General features: G+C 45.0%; 1 protein-coding gene across 1 annotated transcript; it reads right to left on the bottom strand.

The window, feature by feature from the left end:
* Nucleotides 1-478: 478 nt before the first annotated feature.
* Nucleotides 479-17,607, bottom strand: LOC117497563 (NLR family CARD domain-containing protein 3-like; the record flags this gene model as incomplete). Its single annotated transcript, XM_034149533.1, has 5 exons — nt 17,555-17,607; nt 17,327-17,367; nt 2,911-3,190; nt 697-2,353; nt 479-614 (listed from the first exon to the last, which is right to left on the bottom strand). Coding segments are annotated over exons 3-5 (2,064 nt in total), but the record flags the coding sequence as incomplete, so codon positions are not given.
* Between the last annotated feature and the right edge of the window lie 695 nt (nt 17,608-18,302).

Raw genomic sequence — 18,302 nt, 5'->3', positions numbered from 1 at the left:
ACAACAACATGCTCATCACAACAAGAACATCACAGGACACATTAGTGCTTCTCCTCTCAGATGTCACACAGACCCATGCAAGTGTGTACACCTCTCTGAGCTGATCAGTGCCTAAACAACGGGGTTACCTGCAGGAGAATAATAATCTTACCAGAAAAGCAGACATTGCCAAATGTGCTTGGACCCAGCTAGCACTGACGGTGCTTGTGTCCAAATCAAACATGTTATTTCGTGCAGTGATTAGAAACGTACTTAAGGCACTGTATTGTGTTTTTAATGTTGAACTCTTTTTACATCTCAACTTAATATTGATGATAGCTGCTTTCTAAAATGTATCAAACACACTAGGGATGGGAATTTGAAGGCACATTTATATTTGAATATTCCATCCCTCAAAAAAACGATTATCCGGTTAACCAAATTGAGGTAGCCTACCAAAGAAAAAAAAAAAATGAATCAGGCCAGCTGTAGAAATTACCCTCTCGGCTGGAACGGAGCTTGCGGGTATACCCAGGTATAGAAGCTGTGTGTCTGTGCTGCGGCTGGGCAGCAGCTGTGTGTCTGTGCTGCGGCTGGGCAGCAGCTGTGTGTCTGTGCTGATAGAGCCACTCAGCCTGGGGAAGGATTAGCAATGAACACAATTTAGTTCATTTATCATTTTTGAAACTGATCAATGTGGTTTGTATCTCCACTTACAGAGCTTTCCTGGAGGCATTGAAGACCAGAGCTGACCGCTGAGCAGGAGACAGATTATCTGTGGAGAGACTTCCTGAACTCAGGGACTGTTGGATCTGCTCCTCTAGAGAACGATCATTCAGTTCATTCAGACAGTGGAACAGGTTGATGCTTCTCTCCGGAGACGGGTTCTTTCTTATCTTCTTCTTGATGTACTCAACTGTTTTCTGGTTGATCTCTGAGCTACTTCCTGTTTCTTTCAGCAGGCCATGTAGGAGTTTCTGATTGGTCTGCAGTGAAAGACCCAGAAGGAAGCGCAGGAACAAGTCCAGGTGTCCGTTTGGACTCTGTAAGGCCTGGTCCACAGCACTCTGATAGAGATGTGTTAGTGTGGGTTTTGGTCTGAACACTTTAAGCAGCCTGGAGGTTGTTGATTCTTCTGCCAGCAGGTTGACTCCAGAGTTGATGAAGGTCAGATGGACATGAAGAGCAGCCAGAAACTCCTGAACGCTCAGATGGATGAAGCAGAACACAGTGTTCTTGTACGTTCCTCTCACCTCTCTAAAGACCTGTGTCAACACTCCTGAGTACACTGAGGCTGCTCTGATATCGATGTCACAGTCTGTCAGGTCGTGATCATAGAAGATCAGGTTGCCTTTCAGCAGCTGCTCAAAGGCCAGTTTTCCCAGAGCCTCCATCATCATCTCCCTGCTCTCTGGACTCCAGTGTGGATCCGTCTCAGCTCCTCCATCATACTTGACGCTCACTTTGGACTGAACCACCAGGAAGTGGATGTACATCTCAGTCAGGGTATTGGGCAGCTCTCCTCCCTCTCTGGTTTTCAACACCCCCTCCAGAACTGAAGCAGAGATCCTGCAGAAGACTGGGATGTGGCACATGATGTGGAGGCTTCGTGAGGTCTTGATGTGGGAGATGATGGTGCCGGCCTGCTCCTGATCTCTGAATCTCTTCCTGAAGTAATCCTCCTTCTGTGGGTCAGTGAACCCTCGGACCTCTGTCACCATGTCCACAAACTCAGTGATCTGATTGGCTGCTGCAGGTCGTGTGGTTATCCAGAGGCGAGCAGAGGGAAGCAGCTTCCCCCTGATGAGGTTTGTCAGCAGCACATCCACTGAGGTGGACTCTGTGACGTCAGTCAGGATGTCATTGTTGTGGAAGTCCAGAGGAAGTCGACACTCATCCAGACCGTCAAAGATGAACACGACCGGGAACTGATCAAACCTGCAGATTCCTGCGTCTCTGGTTTCAGAGAAGAAGTGATGAACAAGTTCCACCAAGCTGTACTTGTTCTCTCTCACCACATTCAGCTCTCTGAAGGTGAATGGAAATATGAACAGTATGTCCCGGTTGGCTTTGCCTTCAGCCCAGTCCAGAGTGAACTTCTGTGTTAAGACTGTTTTCCCAATGCCAGCCACTCCTTTTGTCATCACTGCTCTGATTGGTTTACCTCTTTCACTTGAGCCTTTAAAGAGGTCTTCTTGTCTGATGATTGTTTCTGATCTGTCTGGTTTACTGGATGCTTGTTCGATCTGTCTGACCTCTCTGGTGATGTAGATCTCCGTGTAGATTTCATTTAGAGGTCTTGCATTTTCTAGGATTTTGTCATTTTGTTTCTTCAGGTTGGATTTGAGGTTCCCTTGGCACTGAATAAGAATCTCTGAATGAAGACAAAAAAAAATCACAATTGAGACAATACTACAATTAACATAAAAGATCCATCACAATATTTGTTCCTAACTTTACACATTTCTGAAAGGATAGTAGGATATTTAGGTTGGATCGAAGCTGTATCTCAATCATCTGTAGCTATCCATTAATATTGTTCTTTCTTTCTATTATTTCCCCTCTGGTGAACAATCTGTGGTCCCCAGAGAACCATGGCCCTAAACCTGAGCGACTCTTATTCCTGCTGCTGGAAGACGAGGCTCGACCCTGGCAGATCCCCGGTGCCTGGCTGCAGGATGAGGACCTGGTCTGCCTAATAGGGTTGCTTTGTTTCTAAGTAGCTGATCTAAAAAGTGACCCTGCCAGAAACTATTGACCCTGACCACTGAGCTCTTAGGGGCCATGGGGGTACCTAAACCCTGACACCATGTACAGGTGGTGTTTCTCTGTGTGGTATATCAGGAGGACACATCCAATCCATGTTATCATTGTGATTTACCGGACCTCAGGTTCCCTGTTTGTAACACTATTTTTTAACTAATGACCTACCTGTCGGTTCTGATGAGATTTTTGATAATTTCTCCTCCAGAAGATTCTGATTCATCTCCTTCAAAACATTTTTGGTCACTTTAATAATGTTAATGCAGTAGTTCGGAAACATCTGGTCCACAGTTTGCGTCCGATCTGCATCCTCTAGTCGACTCTTTGGGATTCCTTTGAATCCTAGGACCTTCCCCTGCAGGCGCCACTTGAATTCATCAAAGTCATCATCCCCCAAATGTTCTAAAGTTCTGAAGAGGATCCTTTTCAGTGTCGCCATATTTTCTCCCTGCAGAGATCCAAAAGATACCAACAGAAAATAATTGAATTCAAAATGTGTATTTTTACAATTTAAATTAGAAAACAATCATTTAAAGAGAGCTCTTCTTGGGTTCATGCAACACACGACTTTGTTAGTCTACTCCAGGGGGGGGGGGGGCTCCCTCCTCTCTGTCCTCACTGATCCATAGCAGAGCCTCCACCTTCACACAAACACAACAACATGCTCATCACAACAAGAGCATCACAGGACACATTAGTGCTTCTCCTCTCAGATGTCCCACAGACCCATGCAAGTGTGTACACCTCTCTGAGCTGATCAGTGCCTAAACAACGGCTGAACTGGGCTAAAGGCTGAGAGCTGAACTGGGCTAAAGGCTGAGAGCTGAACTGGGCTAAAGGCTGAGAGCTGAACTGGGCTAAAGGCTGAGAGCTGAACTGGGCTAAAGGCTGAGAGCTGAACTGGGCTAAAGGCTCCTCAGTGAAACCAGGTGAGTGTCAGTAATGGAGGATGGCCCTCTGAGCCCTTCACAATGCATCCATGCACTTCAGAGTATTAAGAGTTAAACATAAAAACCCCTGAGTCACGAGTTGTAGAGCGGTTCTGACACGCCCTGCATTTTCTCTGATGACGTGAACTCACTATCAATCAGACTGCAGCTCATTCACCACAAGCACTGACATGTACATGGAAATTGTATAAAACTTCCCCACTTCCACTACTTAGACTATTCCTTGCACCCCCCTAGCAGAAGCCCAAATGGTCCCAACCATATTGCATCATTAACGTGCACTTGTTGTTACAGCAGGATCGCAAGGACACTGGTAGCGATAGGAGGGTGTTGCACAGTTTGTGTGTTATGTTTATTTAGGATCCCCATTAGCTCTTGCTCTTGACAAAAGCTACTCTTCCTGGGGTCCGACACTTAAAACAATACAACAACAATACAACAACATTCAAGACATAAGTCCTGACATCATTAACAACAATAACAACATCTCCAACATCATCAACAATCTCATCCACTTCCAACATCAAACTCAGCCAAGGATGAGTGCACAAGACACCCACCAGCACAAAGCATGAGATATCATTCGATAAGGGGTACATGGTCATTAGTAGATGGCACTTCAATCTCTTCTTGAAAGAGGCTCAGGACTCTATTTCAGCAAAGTAGTTTGGCAATGAGTTCCTTTATAGCTCTATAAGTCACAGAAGGTTTCAGAAGATGTGTCCTGGGTTTAGGTGCCAGCAGATGGCCTGATGTAGCTTGTCTAGTCTTATGGTCATGCTCGTCTCTTTCTCTTATTTGATTGTGGACATGCGTGTGCGTCCATGATAATGTAAGTGTATATATTATTCCCTAGTTCAAGTATTGGTGGGTCTACGTTCATAATACAAAGCTTGCTATGCAGTGGCGTTTCTATATGTGTAACGGAGTTAAAATGTGTATAAATAATTATTAGTTTATAAAGGATGATTTACAATAGGTTGTGAATGTTATCTTTATGACATTGTTTCCTTTAATATTTTTGAGTAATGTTTCCAGTGGGAACACTTTCCCTTGCACATCTTTATCTACTTCCTGAATGCCATCCTGCTCTCCCCTCACACTGAAGTGAGCACTGCTGAGGGTGAGCTGTGCTAGGAATTGTTTAACAGTTTATTACAATTTTGTGTGATAAACCGGCTATTTAAGTTGGTTGAAGGGATGTATGTTGCTAAGTGTCAATTTGGGTACATTATTAACCTGTTTTTGTTAAGTTTCCACCATAAGAAATAGCATTTTGGATGATATTTCTGGTGTGTTTTTGGCGCGATATAGACGCGGTCTGCACCATTTTGTTTGTTTACATGGCAACAGTTTCAGACTTTTCTTTCTTTTCTTTTTGTAAAGATGTGGAATGCGGATGTAAAGGACATTTTGTGTTTGTTCTCAGGTTTGTTTGTGTTTGTATTTTGTGTGATTATTTAAAATAAGATTTTCTTGGTCATTTCATAATTTCTCTAATTGTATAAATAAGCTAGTATGGATATATATATATATATATATATATATATATATATATATATATATATATATATATATATACATACTAGAGGCACTGAAGTGAGCACTGCTGAGGATGTGCATCGCGGATGTTCAGGACATTTTGTGTTTGTTCTCAGATTAAATGCCAGAAAACACACTCCGATGCTTTACTGTTTCCTGATCGATAACGAGTCACTTACGGCTTTGACCCGTTACATCTGTACAAAAGTGGTGGCGCACAAACAACTTGGATGTTTATATATAAAATATATGACATAAAATGAACTTACCAAAGCTGCAGTAGATGGTCAACTTCATTCATTTTCTTTCCGTTTTACTGATTTTAATCGCTATACGCTGCTCTCTCTCGTCTCCTCTTCAAAACTACACTTTTCGCGGCACACATACATACAGCCAATCAGCTCTCTGAATTATGAGATGACGTTTTAGTGGGGTTGCCAGCACTTTGCCCCGCTTGTGATTATTTTTTTGCCGCACACATTGAATACAGAAAGACTCTGAGCATGCGCAGGGTAGTTTTTACAGTACACATTCATTCCTACAGCAGAGAGAGGGGCTTGCCCCACATCGCTCAACACGGCTCAATAGACACACTGTGGCGCATAAAAAAAGGAAATGCATTGTTTTATCAGAAGGGAAGCAATGTGGCCATAAAACAGCTGGTAAAAACACCACAAACCTGACCAGATACTCTGCAAAGCTGCATTCTTAATCATTCAACCTGTGTTTTTCATCAAATAAGGACAAGATATAATCTTATTGTGAAATAAGTTTGACTAAAATGACAAATTATTGGTTTTGGCTAGCCTAGACTAGTTTGACTGAAATGTTCTATATAATCTGATGACTAAAAAAGACTCAAATGTCAACAGTTTTCATTGACAAAAAGTAGACTAAAATTGTTAGTTTTCTTTGACTAAAATAAGACTAAAATGCTCAAGACTTTTAGTCGACTAAAACTTGACTAAATAAAAACAGGATGAAGGTGACTAAATATGACTAAAACTAACAAGGACATTTGATACAGGACTAAGACCAAGACTCAATAAAAGAATAGCTGACCAAATTAACACTAGTTCCTGGTTGGGTCTCGCATGGCAAATTGGTCTCAGGCAAGGGGCCAGACTAAGATTGGTTCAAAGAGGTGGAGCGTTACCAGTTGGATCTGGTGGAGCGTTACCAGTTGGATCTGGTGGAGCGTTACCTGTTGGATCTGGTGGAGTGTTACCAGTTGGATCTGGTGGAGCGTTACCAGTTGGATCTGGTGGAGCGTTACCTGTTGGATCTGGTGGAGCTCACCTCTATGCACAGAGGCTCTGGAACCTTACTTCTTGATAGGGGTTAAACGATAATATTGTCGGCACCGTTGTAAGACCATTTTAGACCACTGACATAATTATAATATATAATAATAATAATTCAAGTACATCCTTTCAAACAGAACTTTGTATTGAACATTCAACATTGCAAATGAAATGCGAAATAATATTTAAATATATAAATTATATAATAAATGATAACAAATACATTTAAAAAATCACACACAACCAAAACAATAAATTAAATAGACTCAGGCTGGAAAACAGAGCTCTCTTGTGGCCAAAACACGCAATTGCATTTGTGAAACAACAGTATATATTTATTTATATATATATATATATATATATATATATAAATAAATATATATAAATAAATGTGAGCACACATTGTCTCAAAAGCAAAACAAATCCTTAAAACAACAGTCAAGTGTACAGTCCACTGTCCATACAAAGATCCAGATGGGTTAGTGTATGTTTTGGTCATTGGATTTTCTTTTCACAAATGGATATTCAAAAACAAAAAACGACTGGATATTTAATTTTCGTTTTAAAATTGAAAAAATGTAATTGAAATACAAGGCGTTTTTCTTAATCATGGTCAAAAAGGTATTTACTAAACTTAAAAAACGGGATGATTTTCATGTTCTACCTCTCAAAACAAAAAATTAAATTAAAACAGTGTGGTGATTGACATTATCCACCCACAGATCTAGGGGTTGGGGTATTGTTCCGCACGGACATTTGAGTGAGGCGGACTTTCTGTTTCCGCCGGTATTCTTCTCCTCGTGCATGTTGTTGTTGACATGAAGTTCAGATGCAAAATAAAAGTCTAGCTTGTTCATTTAATACCCCGCCTCCGACTCCCGTCTCTCGGCACCACATTGGTGACCCCGACGAAAGTCTCGTTGAAGGATCCGAGACTGTTCAGAACATGGCAAATAACGCCGTTTTTTTCAAACTGCCGGAGTTTTGGGAGACAGCTGCGGCTGCATGGTTCGCTCAGGCGGAGGCTCAGTTCGCCCTCCGCGGAGTTGCTGATGACGCAGCGCGCTATTTTCACGTCGTTTCGGCGCTGGGGAGCTCCACTGCGACCCGGACGGTGGGTTTTATCACATCTCCCCCTGCCCAGGATAAATATGCAGCGTTCAAGGCTTTCCTGCTGAAGACGTTCGAGCTGTCACGGTCGGAGCGGGCCCGACGCCTGCTCGCTATTCATGGCCTGGGGGACAACAAGCCTTCAGATCATATGGAGATGATGCTCAGCCTGCTGGGTACGGAGGAGCCTAATTTTTTGTTTATTGAACTGTTTCTTCGGCACATGCCGCCGCATGTGCAGACAGCGCTCGCTAATACGGCTATTACCGAGCCCCGCGCTTTGGCCGAAGAGGCTGACCGGTTCTTCCTGGCAACCCAGCGTTTTACCCCTGAGGTGCTGGCCCCGACACACAGCGGCGCCTTCCCGGGTACAGGCATGCCACCTAGCAAGGGCTCCAGGGCCGACGTCAGCGACTCCAGCCCTGGCCTGTGTTATTACCATGCACGCTACGGGGCGAAAGCGAAGATGTGCCGCCCCCCTGCACCTACAAGGTAACGGGAAACGCCAAGGCCTGCGCTCGGTAGTGGCCGCGAGCGTGGGCACGTCCAACCGGCTCCTGTTCATCAGGGACACCCTCTCTGGTCGCAGACTCCTTTGTGACACAGGAGCCCAGCGGAGCGTCTTGCCGGCTACCGTGGAGGACGCCGCCGGTGGGGGTCACGGCCCACCTTTGACATCCGCTAACGACACCCCTATTCGCACCTATGGCACAAAGACAGTGGACCTGTGCTTCGAGGGTCAGCGGTTTAGGTGGGATTTCGTCACGGCTGACATCTCCTTTGCCCTCCTCGGCGCAGACTTCCTGTGCGCTCACGGGCTGCTGGTGGACGTCAAGAACAACCGCCTGGTGGACGCACTGACATTTGCCTCGTTCACATGTACCCGCGGCGAGGCGTCATTCAGCGGGCTCTCCAGCTCACTCTCACAGGGTGACAAGTTTCAGCACCTTCTCAGTGAGTTTCCCGACTTGACGCAGCCCACCTTTTCCGCTGCCACCGCCAAACACGGGGTAGAGCACCACATTGACACTGTGGGCCCTCCAGTCTACGCTAGGGCCCGGCGGCTCAACCCTGACATGCTGGCAGTCGCCAAGTCGGAGTTCGTCAACATGGAGCGTCTGGGCATCATCCGCCGCTCAGGCAGCCCTTGGGCTTCGCCGCTTCACATGGTCCCTAAAGCAGCCGGTGGCTGGCGACCGTGTGGTGACTACCGCCGCCTTAACGACGCCACTACGCCAGACCGCTACCCGGTCCCTCACATCCAGGATTTCTCTGCACACCTGGCGGGCAAGCTGGTCTTCTCCAAGGTGGATCTGGTGCGGGGCTACCACCAGGTTCCGGTGCACCCCTCGGACGTCCCCAAAACTGCTGTAATTACGCCGTTCGGGCTTTTCGAGTTCCTGCGTATGCCTTTTGGACTTAAGAACGCTGCTCAGTCCTTTCAGCGGCTGATGGATTCGGCGCTCAGAGACATGCCATTCATCTTCGTCTATTTAGACGACATCCTGGTCGCCAGCTCCTCCTCCGAAGAGCACCAGGCACATCTCCGGGTCCTTTTCGCAAGGCTCGACCAACACGGCCTGATTATCAACCCGGCGAAGTGTCAGTTCGGGTTGTCCTCCATCCAGTTCCTCGGGCACCTCATCAACAAGGGTGGGGCCGCCCCCCTCCCGTCGAAAGTGGAGGCCGTGTCCGCCTTTCCACGACAGCCTACAGCTCGGGCGCTCCGGGAGTTCCTCGGGATGGTGACGTTTTATCACCGGTTCATCCGCCGGGCGGCCCACACGATGCGCCCGCTGTACGAGGCCCTCAAGGACAAGTCCCCCGGCCAGGCCATAGACTGGACGGCTGAGAGGGAGGTTGCTTTCGACGCCACCAAAGCCGCCCTGAGCGAAGCCGCCATGTTGGCTCACCCGTCGCACAGGGCCCCCATCGCTATCACCACCGACGCGTCTGACTACGCGGTGGGCGCGGTGCATGAACAATGGGTCGACGGCGCCTGGCAACCGCTCGCCTTTTTCAGCCGCCAGTTGACTCCCAGGGAGCGCAAGTACAGCGCTTTCGACAGAGAACTCCTTGGTCTCTATTTGGCGGTTCGCCACTTCCGTTTCCTGCTGGAAGGCCGGGAGTTTGCGGCGTTCGTGGATCACAAGCCGCTTACCTTCTGCATGTCCAAGGTGGCCGAGCCATGGTCCGCCCGACAGCAACGCCAGCTTTCGTACATCTCCGAGTACACCACGGACATTCGACACATCGCTGGCAAGGCTAACGTGGTCGCGGACTGCCTCTCCAGAACGGTTGTCGGAGCTGTGCAGCTGGGCCTCGATTACCTCCGCATGGGCGCTGACCAGGCCTCTGACCACGGGGTCCAAACCCTCAAGGCCTCGGTCACGGGATTACGCCTGGAGGAGGTCGCGGTCGGTGACTCGGGCGCAAAGCTGTGGTGTGACGTCTCCACGGGCCAGCCTCGGCCGCCGGTCCCTGCGGACTGGCGCCGACCCGTTTTTGAGGCGGTTCACAATCTTTCCCACCCCGGTAGGAAGCCGTCTGTGAGGTTGTTGTCGCAGAAGTTCGTGTGGCAGGGGCTTAAGAAGGACGTGAGGTCCTGGGTCGACTCATGCGTGGCCTGTCAACGGGCCAAAGTCCACCGCCATACTAGGGCCCCTTTTGAACTTTTTGCGGTTCCTGAGAGGAGGTTTGACCATGTCAATGTCGACCTCGTAGGTCCGCTTCCCCCCCTCTCACGGTTTCACCTACCTGTTTACGATGGTGGACAGGACGACCCGCTGGCCCGAGGCCGTTCCCCTCACCTCGTCGCCAGCTTCCGACGTCGCCCGCGCTTTCATCGGCACGTGGGTGGCGCGTTTCGGGACCCCGTCTGACCTCTCCTCTGACCGCGGTTCTCAGTTCACCTCAGAGCTGTGGAACGCTGTTGCTGTGGGTTTGGGGGTCAAGCTGCACCGCACCACCGCTTATCACCCCCAGGCTAACGGATTGTGTGAGCGGTTTCACCGATCCATGAAGGCGTCGCTGCGTGCCGGCTTGACAGACGGCAACTGGGTGGATAAGCTCCCATGGGTTATGCTCGGCCTCAGGTGTGCCCCCAAAGAAGACCTGCAGTCCTCGTCGGCGGAGCTCGTTTATGGCCAGACGCTACGGGTCCCCGGGGAATTCATTCCCACCGCCACTGTGCCCTGGTCTGCGGCCGGGCAGCGCTCCTCCCTGCTGGAGACCGCCGGGACATTCGCGCCCGTCCCAACGTCGCAGCACAGCAGCCCAGCTTTCCGGGTGTCCCCCGGATTACGGTCGGCGGATTTCGTTTTTATTCGCCACGACGCCCGCCGCGGCCCCCTGCGGCCCCCGTACGACGGTCCGTTCAGGGTCATACGTCACAGGGACAAGAGCCTGGTGGTGGACGTTGGTGGCAGGCCTGAGACTGTGTCTGTTGATCGGGTTAAGCCTGCTCACGTGGACGTTTCCAGGCCGCTTTGCCCCCACGTCGGGGCCGCCCTCCCATGGCCCGCCCCCCGCCCCCTGTGGGGATGCCCTCGCCCTCGTTGGCGCCCCTGCCCCTGCCCCTGCCCTCGCCTGCGGCCCCGCCCTCCTCGGCCCCTGTGGTCCGTACGCGCCGGGGTCGGGTGGTACTTCCTCCCAGGCACGAGGATTTTGACTATGGGTGAATTCTGGGGGGGCTTGTGTGGTGATTATCCACCCACAGATCTAGGGGTTGGGGTATTGTTCCGCACGGACATTTGAGTGAGGCGGACTTTCTGTTTCCGCCGGTATTCTTCTCCTCGTGCATGTTGTTGTTGACATGAAGTTCAGATGCAAAATAAAAGTCTAGCTTGTTCATTTAATACCCCGCCTCCGACTCCCGTCTCTCGGCACCACAACAGAAACGAAAAATCGCCCGTTGATTAATATTCTGCTCCCGGAAGTTGCTGTTTACAAAATAAGAGCGCAGATCAGTACGGTCCTGTGTCGGCCGTGAAACACTGCGGTCAACTCAGCCGTCTCTCGGTTGCTTGGTGAAATGAGCAGCTTTTCATTTACGGTAGCGGCACTGACGCTTTGATGAGTGATCAACCATTTATTTATTTTTCACCATTAGTTTTTTCAGGACATTGATACTGTAGGACTCAGTAGTAGTACACCTATTACAATACAATGAAGTACTTTTACTGTTTACTTTTGTAGTAATACTCTGTCAAAGTCCCCTACTGAGAACAAAATCAAGCCACTTCTGCTAAGTTTGATGAGGGAATTAATGATATTTATATTGTTTGACTCAGTACTAATTAAACTACTACCACAACTACAAATGCAATGTAATGTAATGTAACTACTATTAAGTACTTTTACTATGTGTTTTTTCAGTAATACTCTGTCAATCCCCTCCTGAGTACAATAATGCATTTTTTCCTTTTTTGATGAGCACCCTTTTAAGACTGCAAAAGAGGCATTGTTACTGTATGTTTTTGGAGAAATGACACAATAAATGGCCCAGAATTGTACTTTATAAACTATGAATCGTGTGGGGCTTGAAAAAATACACACTGGCTAAGCCAAAGGTGGTATAGGCTTTTTTTTTGCAATATCTTTTAAAATATTACTAGTTATCCTAATAAATCACTATCTGAGGATAATACAAGCAAACATAAAACATCCTTTATCTAGAGAGCCATTGAAACCCATGAAGAATTGATCCTCCCCCAAATATTTTCATCTGCTGTATTAATAAAGTTTCCACGTATTTTCACGCAATTTTCTGCACAGAATATTATAAAACAATTCTTCTTTATATTACATTATAATACAAATAAAAAGCCAGTCTCCAGATATGTATTATACGGAAAATAACACATTTTCTGTGTTTTTATCATGAAAAACAACAGTGATTTCAGGTATTCAAAATGGCATTTACAGGGTTAAAATCCTGAAAATTATAAAATATTTGGTATTTTTGATTAGGGCTGAAGTTGCTTTAAAGATTGAACCCAAAAAAGTGGTGAAAAGATATTTTAATATCATGTTTTTATCAAAGTTTTTGGCAGTGGCCATTTTTTTCCCGAATGGTCAATTAGGGTAGTCAATTGTGTACACAGTGAATTATAGAACCATAAGAACAATTCAAATTGGAATTCTAAAATATATCGACAAAAATAGCCTTGTTACAAAAAATCATGCAATTTGCCAATAACTTTGGTTGTGTTAACCAAAGTTATTGGCAAATGAAAAAAACTGGGTTTTTTCCATATTTGTTTACTAGTGGTTTTATTTTTAGTTTTGAGAAGTAGTAAATGAAAATCATCCCGTGTTTTAAGTTTAGTAAATCCCTTTTTGACCATGATAAAGAAAAACGCCTTGTATTTCAATTTTATTTTTCAATTTTAAAACGAAAATTAAATATCCAGTCGTTTTTTGTTTTGTGAAAAGAAAATCCAATGACCAAAACATCCACTAACCCAGATGCCTCAACAGGCCATATCCAAATCTGTATTTCAAAGATTTCGAGCAAGGAACACCAACATGTTTACCTCGTGGGGCTTATGTAAGGAATGCGTGGAAGGGTAGGACCCAAATGCAGACTATCAGAAAAGGTAAACTGTCTCGAAACAAAAACGAGCTTTATTCTTAAAGCTTAACAATAGCATGGCATGAAACACATAGGTTCTACAGAAAACTGACCGTGACCAACATGGAGGGAGACAGGAGAAACAAACAATGAACCGACAGGGGAACACAGGAAGAGACAAGACTAAATACAGAGAGGGGTAATCACAAGACGAGACACAGCTGGGGTAAGGGAGGCAGAAACACAAGGGCAACAGGTGAACACAATCAAACAATCAGACACACCAGGGAAACTAAGACAGGAAGGCAAACACAGGAAGAAGGAACAGAGAAGACACGAGGAAAACATTTCAAAACAAAACAGGAAACCAGAAAAAGACAAGACAAAACACAACACAGACAGATCGTGACAGCTTAAGGCAGGATCTCTCTGGGGTAGCAATGTTGCCAGCTGTGCTGAACATTCTCTCTGAGCTAGTGCTTGTTGCGTTTGTATTTGCATTGTCGGGCAAATGCATCTTTGATTGCAAACTGTCGGGAAGGTCCAGCTGCCGTGTTTGCTCCCAGCTGGGAAAACAGAATGGGGTGGTCAGTGGCGGAGTATTTTTGTTGGGTAATCTATGGTAGGGCTAACCCATACAGTGGTGGGGCTCAAGTCAGTATTTGCAATGTAATTACATACATGCCCCCCTTGACAGTGAAACGCCACGCGTGAGGTTTAGATTATTTCCCTGTCTCAATCCAAATTGAACTGTATGAAATAAAAAGGCACATTTGTCTTGTAGTAAATAAAAAGGGCGACCTGGAGCCAATCCTGCAATTTCCCCACAGGTGAAAGAGTTGACATGCTGAAAACCTGTGAGATTTTTTGAAATACTAACATAAAATACACATTCTGGTACTCTCTTGAGAAGAAAAATAAATAAATCTATTACTACACATTTAAAAAAATGAATGCCATTTGAGTTTTTTGTTACTTTGTTCTGAAAGCTGAACCTGCTGCTCCTCACAGAGAGAAGAGGGAAGAGGCTGTGTGAATTACTTTACATTGTGGATAAGGGTGGATAGCCCCCATTGTTCTGTGTGTCAAAATGAAAGACAGCCCACACACCTATCAATCATCAAACCGTGGGGTCTTATTTCATTACGTGTTGATTTCTATCAACACGTTGTATCGATGTATAGAGAGTGGCGAAGTCACGCCCATCTACTTCCGGTCCATGGGACCTTATTTTGGAAAAATAATGTATTGAAGTCAATGGAGAGAGAAAACGTATCTTTCGATCCCGTTTGAATTGTGCCATGAATTACACATATGATGTTTGTCAATCTTAAAAAATCATTTCCATGTCAAAAAAGTCACAGTTTGTCGTAAAACTGTTGAAATATAAGACTATGAAAAATACGCAACTAGAAAGACTACAAATCCCAGAGTCGCGTAAGTGATGTCACAATTGTTTTCCTCCACTAAGAGATAGCTACGATCAGCGCCATATAGATATAATTTATCTATATGGCGCTGGCTAAGATAAGATAACTTTAACAAGATGCCTGTGTGCTTAGTACCAGGTTGTTATTATACCAGCAATGGGTCTTGCTCGTTCTTTTGCTTCCCGTCTGATGAAAAGACTAGGAGTGTCTGGATCAAGCTAGCTAGTAGCTAGCACGTTAGTTAGCATTACAGCCTTGTCATTTGTATTAGCCTTAACATGAAGTAACATTAAGTAACCCAAAATGTTAAACAGTAAGAGTAGTAGTCATATTTCGTGAACCCTTTGAATAGTACTGTCACCGGTGTGATCATTCTATAATACACCATTTAAGCCCGGGGGAGAAATGCTAACGCTAACGCTAGCGATCTTCTCTACTTCATGCTATCTGCACAAATGGTTGACATTAAACATTAAAACGACCAGGCAGTTCAGAGAGAATCAAAGGAAGGCAGGCAGGCAGCTTTGCATGACATTCTTCAGGACGTGTTTCATTGTGGTGATAGTGAGGGAAGTCAATCGTTTTGTTGACAAGACAGTAGTGACGGCCATCTTGGTGACGTGTGTTGTTGACCAGAGATGTAGTTCATTGAGCGTTTCACACAAACAAATGTGTTACTTCACAGTTTTACGACACATTTTTTTTTTTTTTACTTGCAAAATTATCTTTTAAATTGACAAACATCATATGTGTAATTCGTGGCACAATTCAAACGGGATCGAAAGATAATCTTTCTCTCTCCATTGACTTCAATACATAATTTTTCCGAAATAAGGTCCCATGGAGGTCCACCGGAAGGGGAGGGACTTCGCCACTCTATAGAGATGTACTACAGCAAAAGTATTCTCCGTCGGGACTTCCTGCAACAACACCACGCCGTTATCGTGATTCTGATTGGCCAGAAGACATTATCAAAGATGTTTTATTGAGAAGACGATCACTACGTGACAAAAGTTTTCAAAACCGTTTCTAGTCTTCGGTATTTCCAGAAGACTACTGAAATCAATCTTACTAACTGCTGTCTGTGCAATTTACTCCGCGCGAGTTGGCGGACTTTATTTTGCTTACTTTAACATCATTTTTCATGGTGGGGCTAAGCCATTTCTTGGTATGGCTGTAGCCTACCCCAGCCATACCCTGGCGCCGCCACTGGGGGTGGTTGTGTTTCAGGTGCAGTTTAAGGTTGGTCGTATTGCTAGCTTTTGTTGCTACCTTTTTAAAACAAATACGACACACCGCCCGGCTCATTCAAGTCCGTAGGTTCGCCTCGTTGATTTGGCTTAAATCCCAAATATTCCCACACCGGAGATGTGGAATTAGGTTTTGCAACCAATTCCATTTAACTTCAAATTCCCCTCAAGTAAGTCACACGTTGTCTCCTGCTTGTCTCTATATTATTCATTTGGCTGCTACACTGCTGCACGCGGAGTGTCTCTTTAACTTATTTGGAGAAGGCGTATGACCGGGTTCCCAGGGAGATACTGTGGGAGGTGCTGCGGATGCTGCACTTTGACACCAATCCTGTTTATGATATTCATATTTGAAATGGCATCGTCATATACATTTAATGATTCAACTTGGTGATATGTAATCCTCTTAGGCACACCTCCCATTACAAAACTAAACAACAACAAAAAGTATTAAATTAAATAACAATATTCATAACTCATAATTGAATACCTGAATAATTTAGAATAATCATTCCCATCCCTAAAACACACCAGCATTAAATAAACGGTAAATAAACCAGAGCTCAAAGAATTGTCTTGATGCCATCAAACAATTACAAAAAACTACGAGCAGTCTCGATCAATTAAAACATGTGATGGCTTTAATCACAATGATAATCTGTGGTCTCGTACCTGGTCACATAGTAAGCAGCTCAGCAGCTGCAGTGCAAATTGCTCTTCATCCCTGACAGCGCTCAGCGGTTATGTAGGCCTGAATTTCTCTATTATAATATAACTATTTTAATACATCTAAATCTACATTTCTTGATGATGTCAGTCTTTATAAAGCCTTCTTTATCAATTGTTTTTAAGTTAATATAAGTCTAAATAAACTCAGATAATAGTCGGCAGGAATATTTCCCATTTCTCCAGTAAATTGAAATCTTCCCGGTCATTCTTTCAATGATAACCTTATTGCGAGAACTATCTGTTCCTACAGTGGTGACCCTGTCCTCCATCCTCTCCTGTGCAACTTCAACAACCTGGAACATGCTTCATCAAAATGCCTTCCTTCCGTTATCAGCCACCTAAAGAACGAGTTAGTAGTAGTTAGTAGTAGTTAGTAGTAGTTAGTAGTAGTTAGTCATGGATGAGGTGTGCCGTTATAGCGAAGAAGTGATGGCTCTCACTGAAGGCAACACATGTAGCTTGTACAGGTATTAGATCCCTCCACTCTCTTTGCCTTTTCACTTCCATACTTAAAGTCCGTGCTGGTGTAACAGGAAGTAGGGTCGAACTTGGTAATGTGATTTTCTTTCAACGCGTTCAGGTATCTAGATCAAATGCAAGCGTTATAACGTTTAACTGGACAGCCCTAATAATTATATTTGAATTCAGTGGTGAAATCAATACACTTCACTCTGTACAACTGCTCCTCTCTCACCTTTCTGTCTGTCTTCACTTCCTGTTCTTCATCGGAGTCACCTGATGGAGAGAAGAGGTGACACAGAAAAATAATAATTAGACTTTAACAAAGAGAAACATTAGCAGCCAAAATGATTGAATAGAGCTGTAACAAAAGGGAATTAAAATATATTGTTGTTGTTCTATAAAGACCTTTTAAGATCAGTACAATATCTTGATGAATGGAGGATATGGTTTCAGTACTCACAGGTCTTCTGGATCTTGGCTCTGATCGTCTCTCCATTGATCCTGTAGGGATGAACACAACCCAACAGTTTTAGATCCAGTTTAAAATAAGTGTTTGTTCTTTGAGTCAGCTTCAGAGTCCTGATCTCATGCTTTACATCCCATCATATCTACCCTGCAAACTCTACGACTGACTGCCACAGCTCTCAGCTACAATGCAGGAAGTAACTGCTCATTAGAAACTAGAAACATCCCATCAAAAAGAGACTACCTTTCCCACTCTTCAGTAAAACCCCATATGTCTGTTAGAAAGTTGATTACTTATTAAAGTTTGGCTTTGCATTTTCAGCTGGCCTTCTATAGTTGATGGAAGAATGAAAGAGCCTGCAGTCAGTGGGTAACATCACTGATCTGTTGTGATTCCCCAGAGAGAGAAACACCTCCCTGTGTTTAATACAATACTGCTGAACCAGCAGAGACCCCTTACTGACCTGAGAGTCTTCAATCTGCAGTCTGGACTCTCCAGAAGATCTCTCAGCAGCTTCACATCTGAATCCTGCAGATCGTTGTTTCTCAGGTTCAGATCTCTCAGATGGGAGGGGTTGGACTTCAGAGCTGAGATCAGAGCAGAACAGCTGATCTCTGACAACCTGCAGCTCCTCAGACTGAATGATCGGTCGCGAGATGATTAAAAATAAAAGAATTATTATTATTATTTTTTAATTATTATTATTATTATTCAGTGTTTCCCACATAATTTGATTCTATTT

Source organism: Trematomus bernacchii, unplaced genomic scaffold (genome assembly GCF_902827165.1).
Source record: "Trematomus bernacchii unplaced genomic scaffold, fTreBer1.1, whole genome shotgun sequence".
Taxonomy (NCBI): domain Eukaryota; kingdom Metazoa; phylum Chordata; class Actinopteri; order Perciformes; family Nototheniidae; genus Trematomus; species Trematomus bernacchii.
This window is presented reverse-complemented; position numbering and strand designations above follow the sequence as displayed.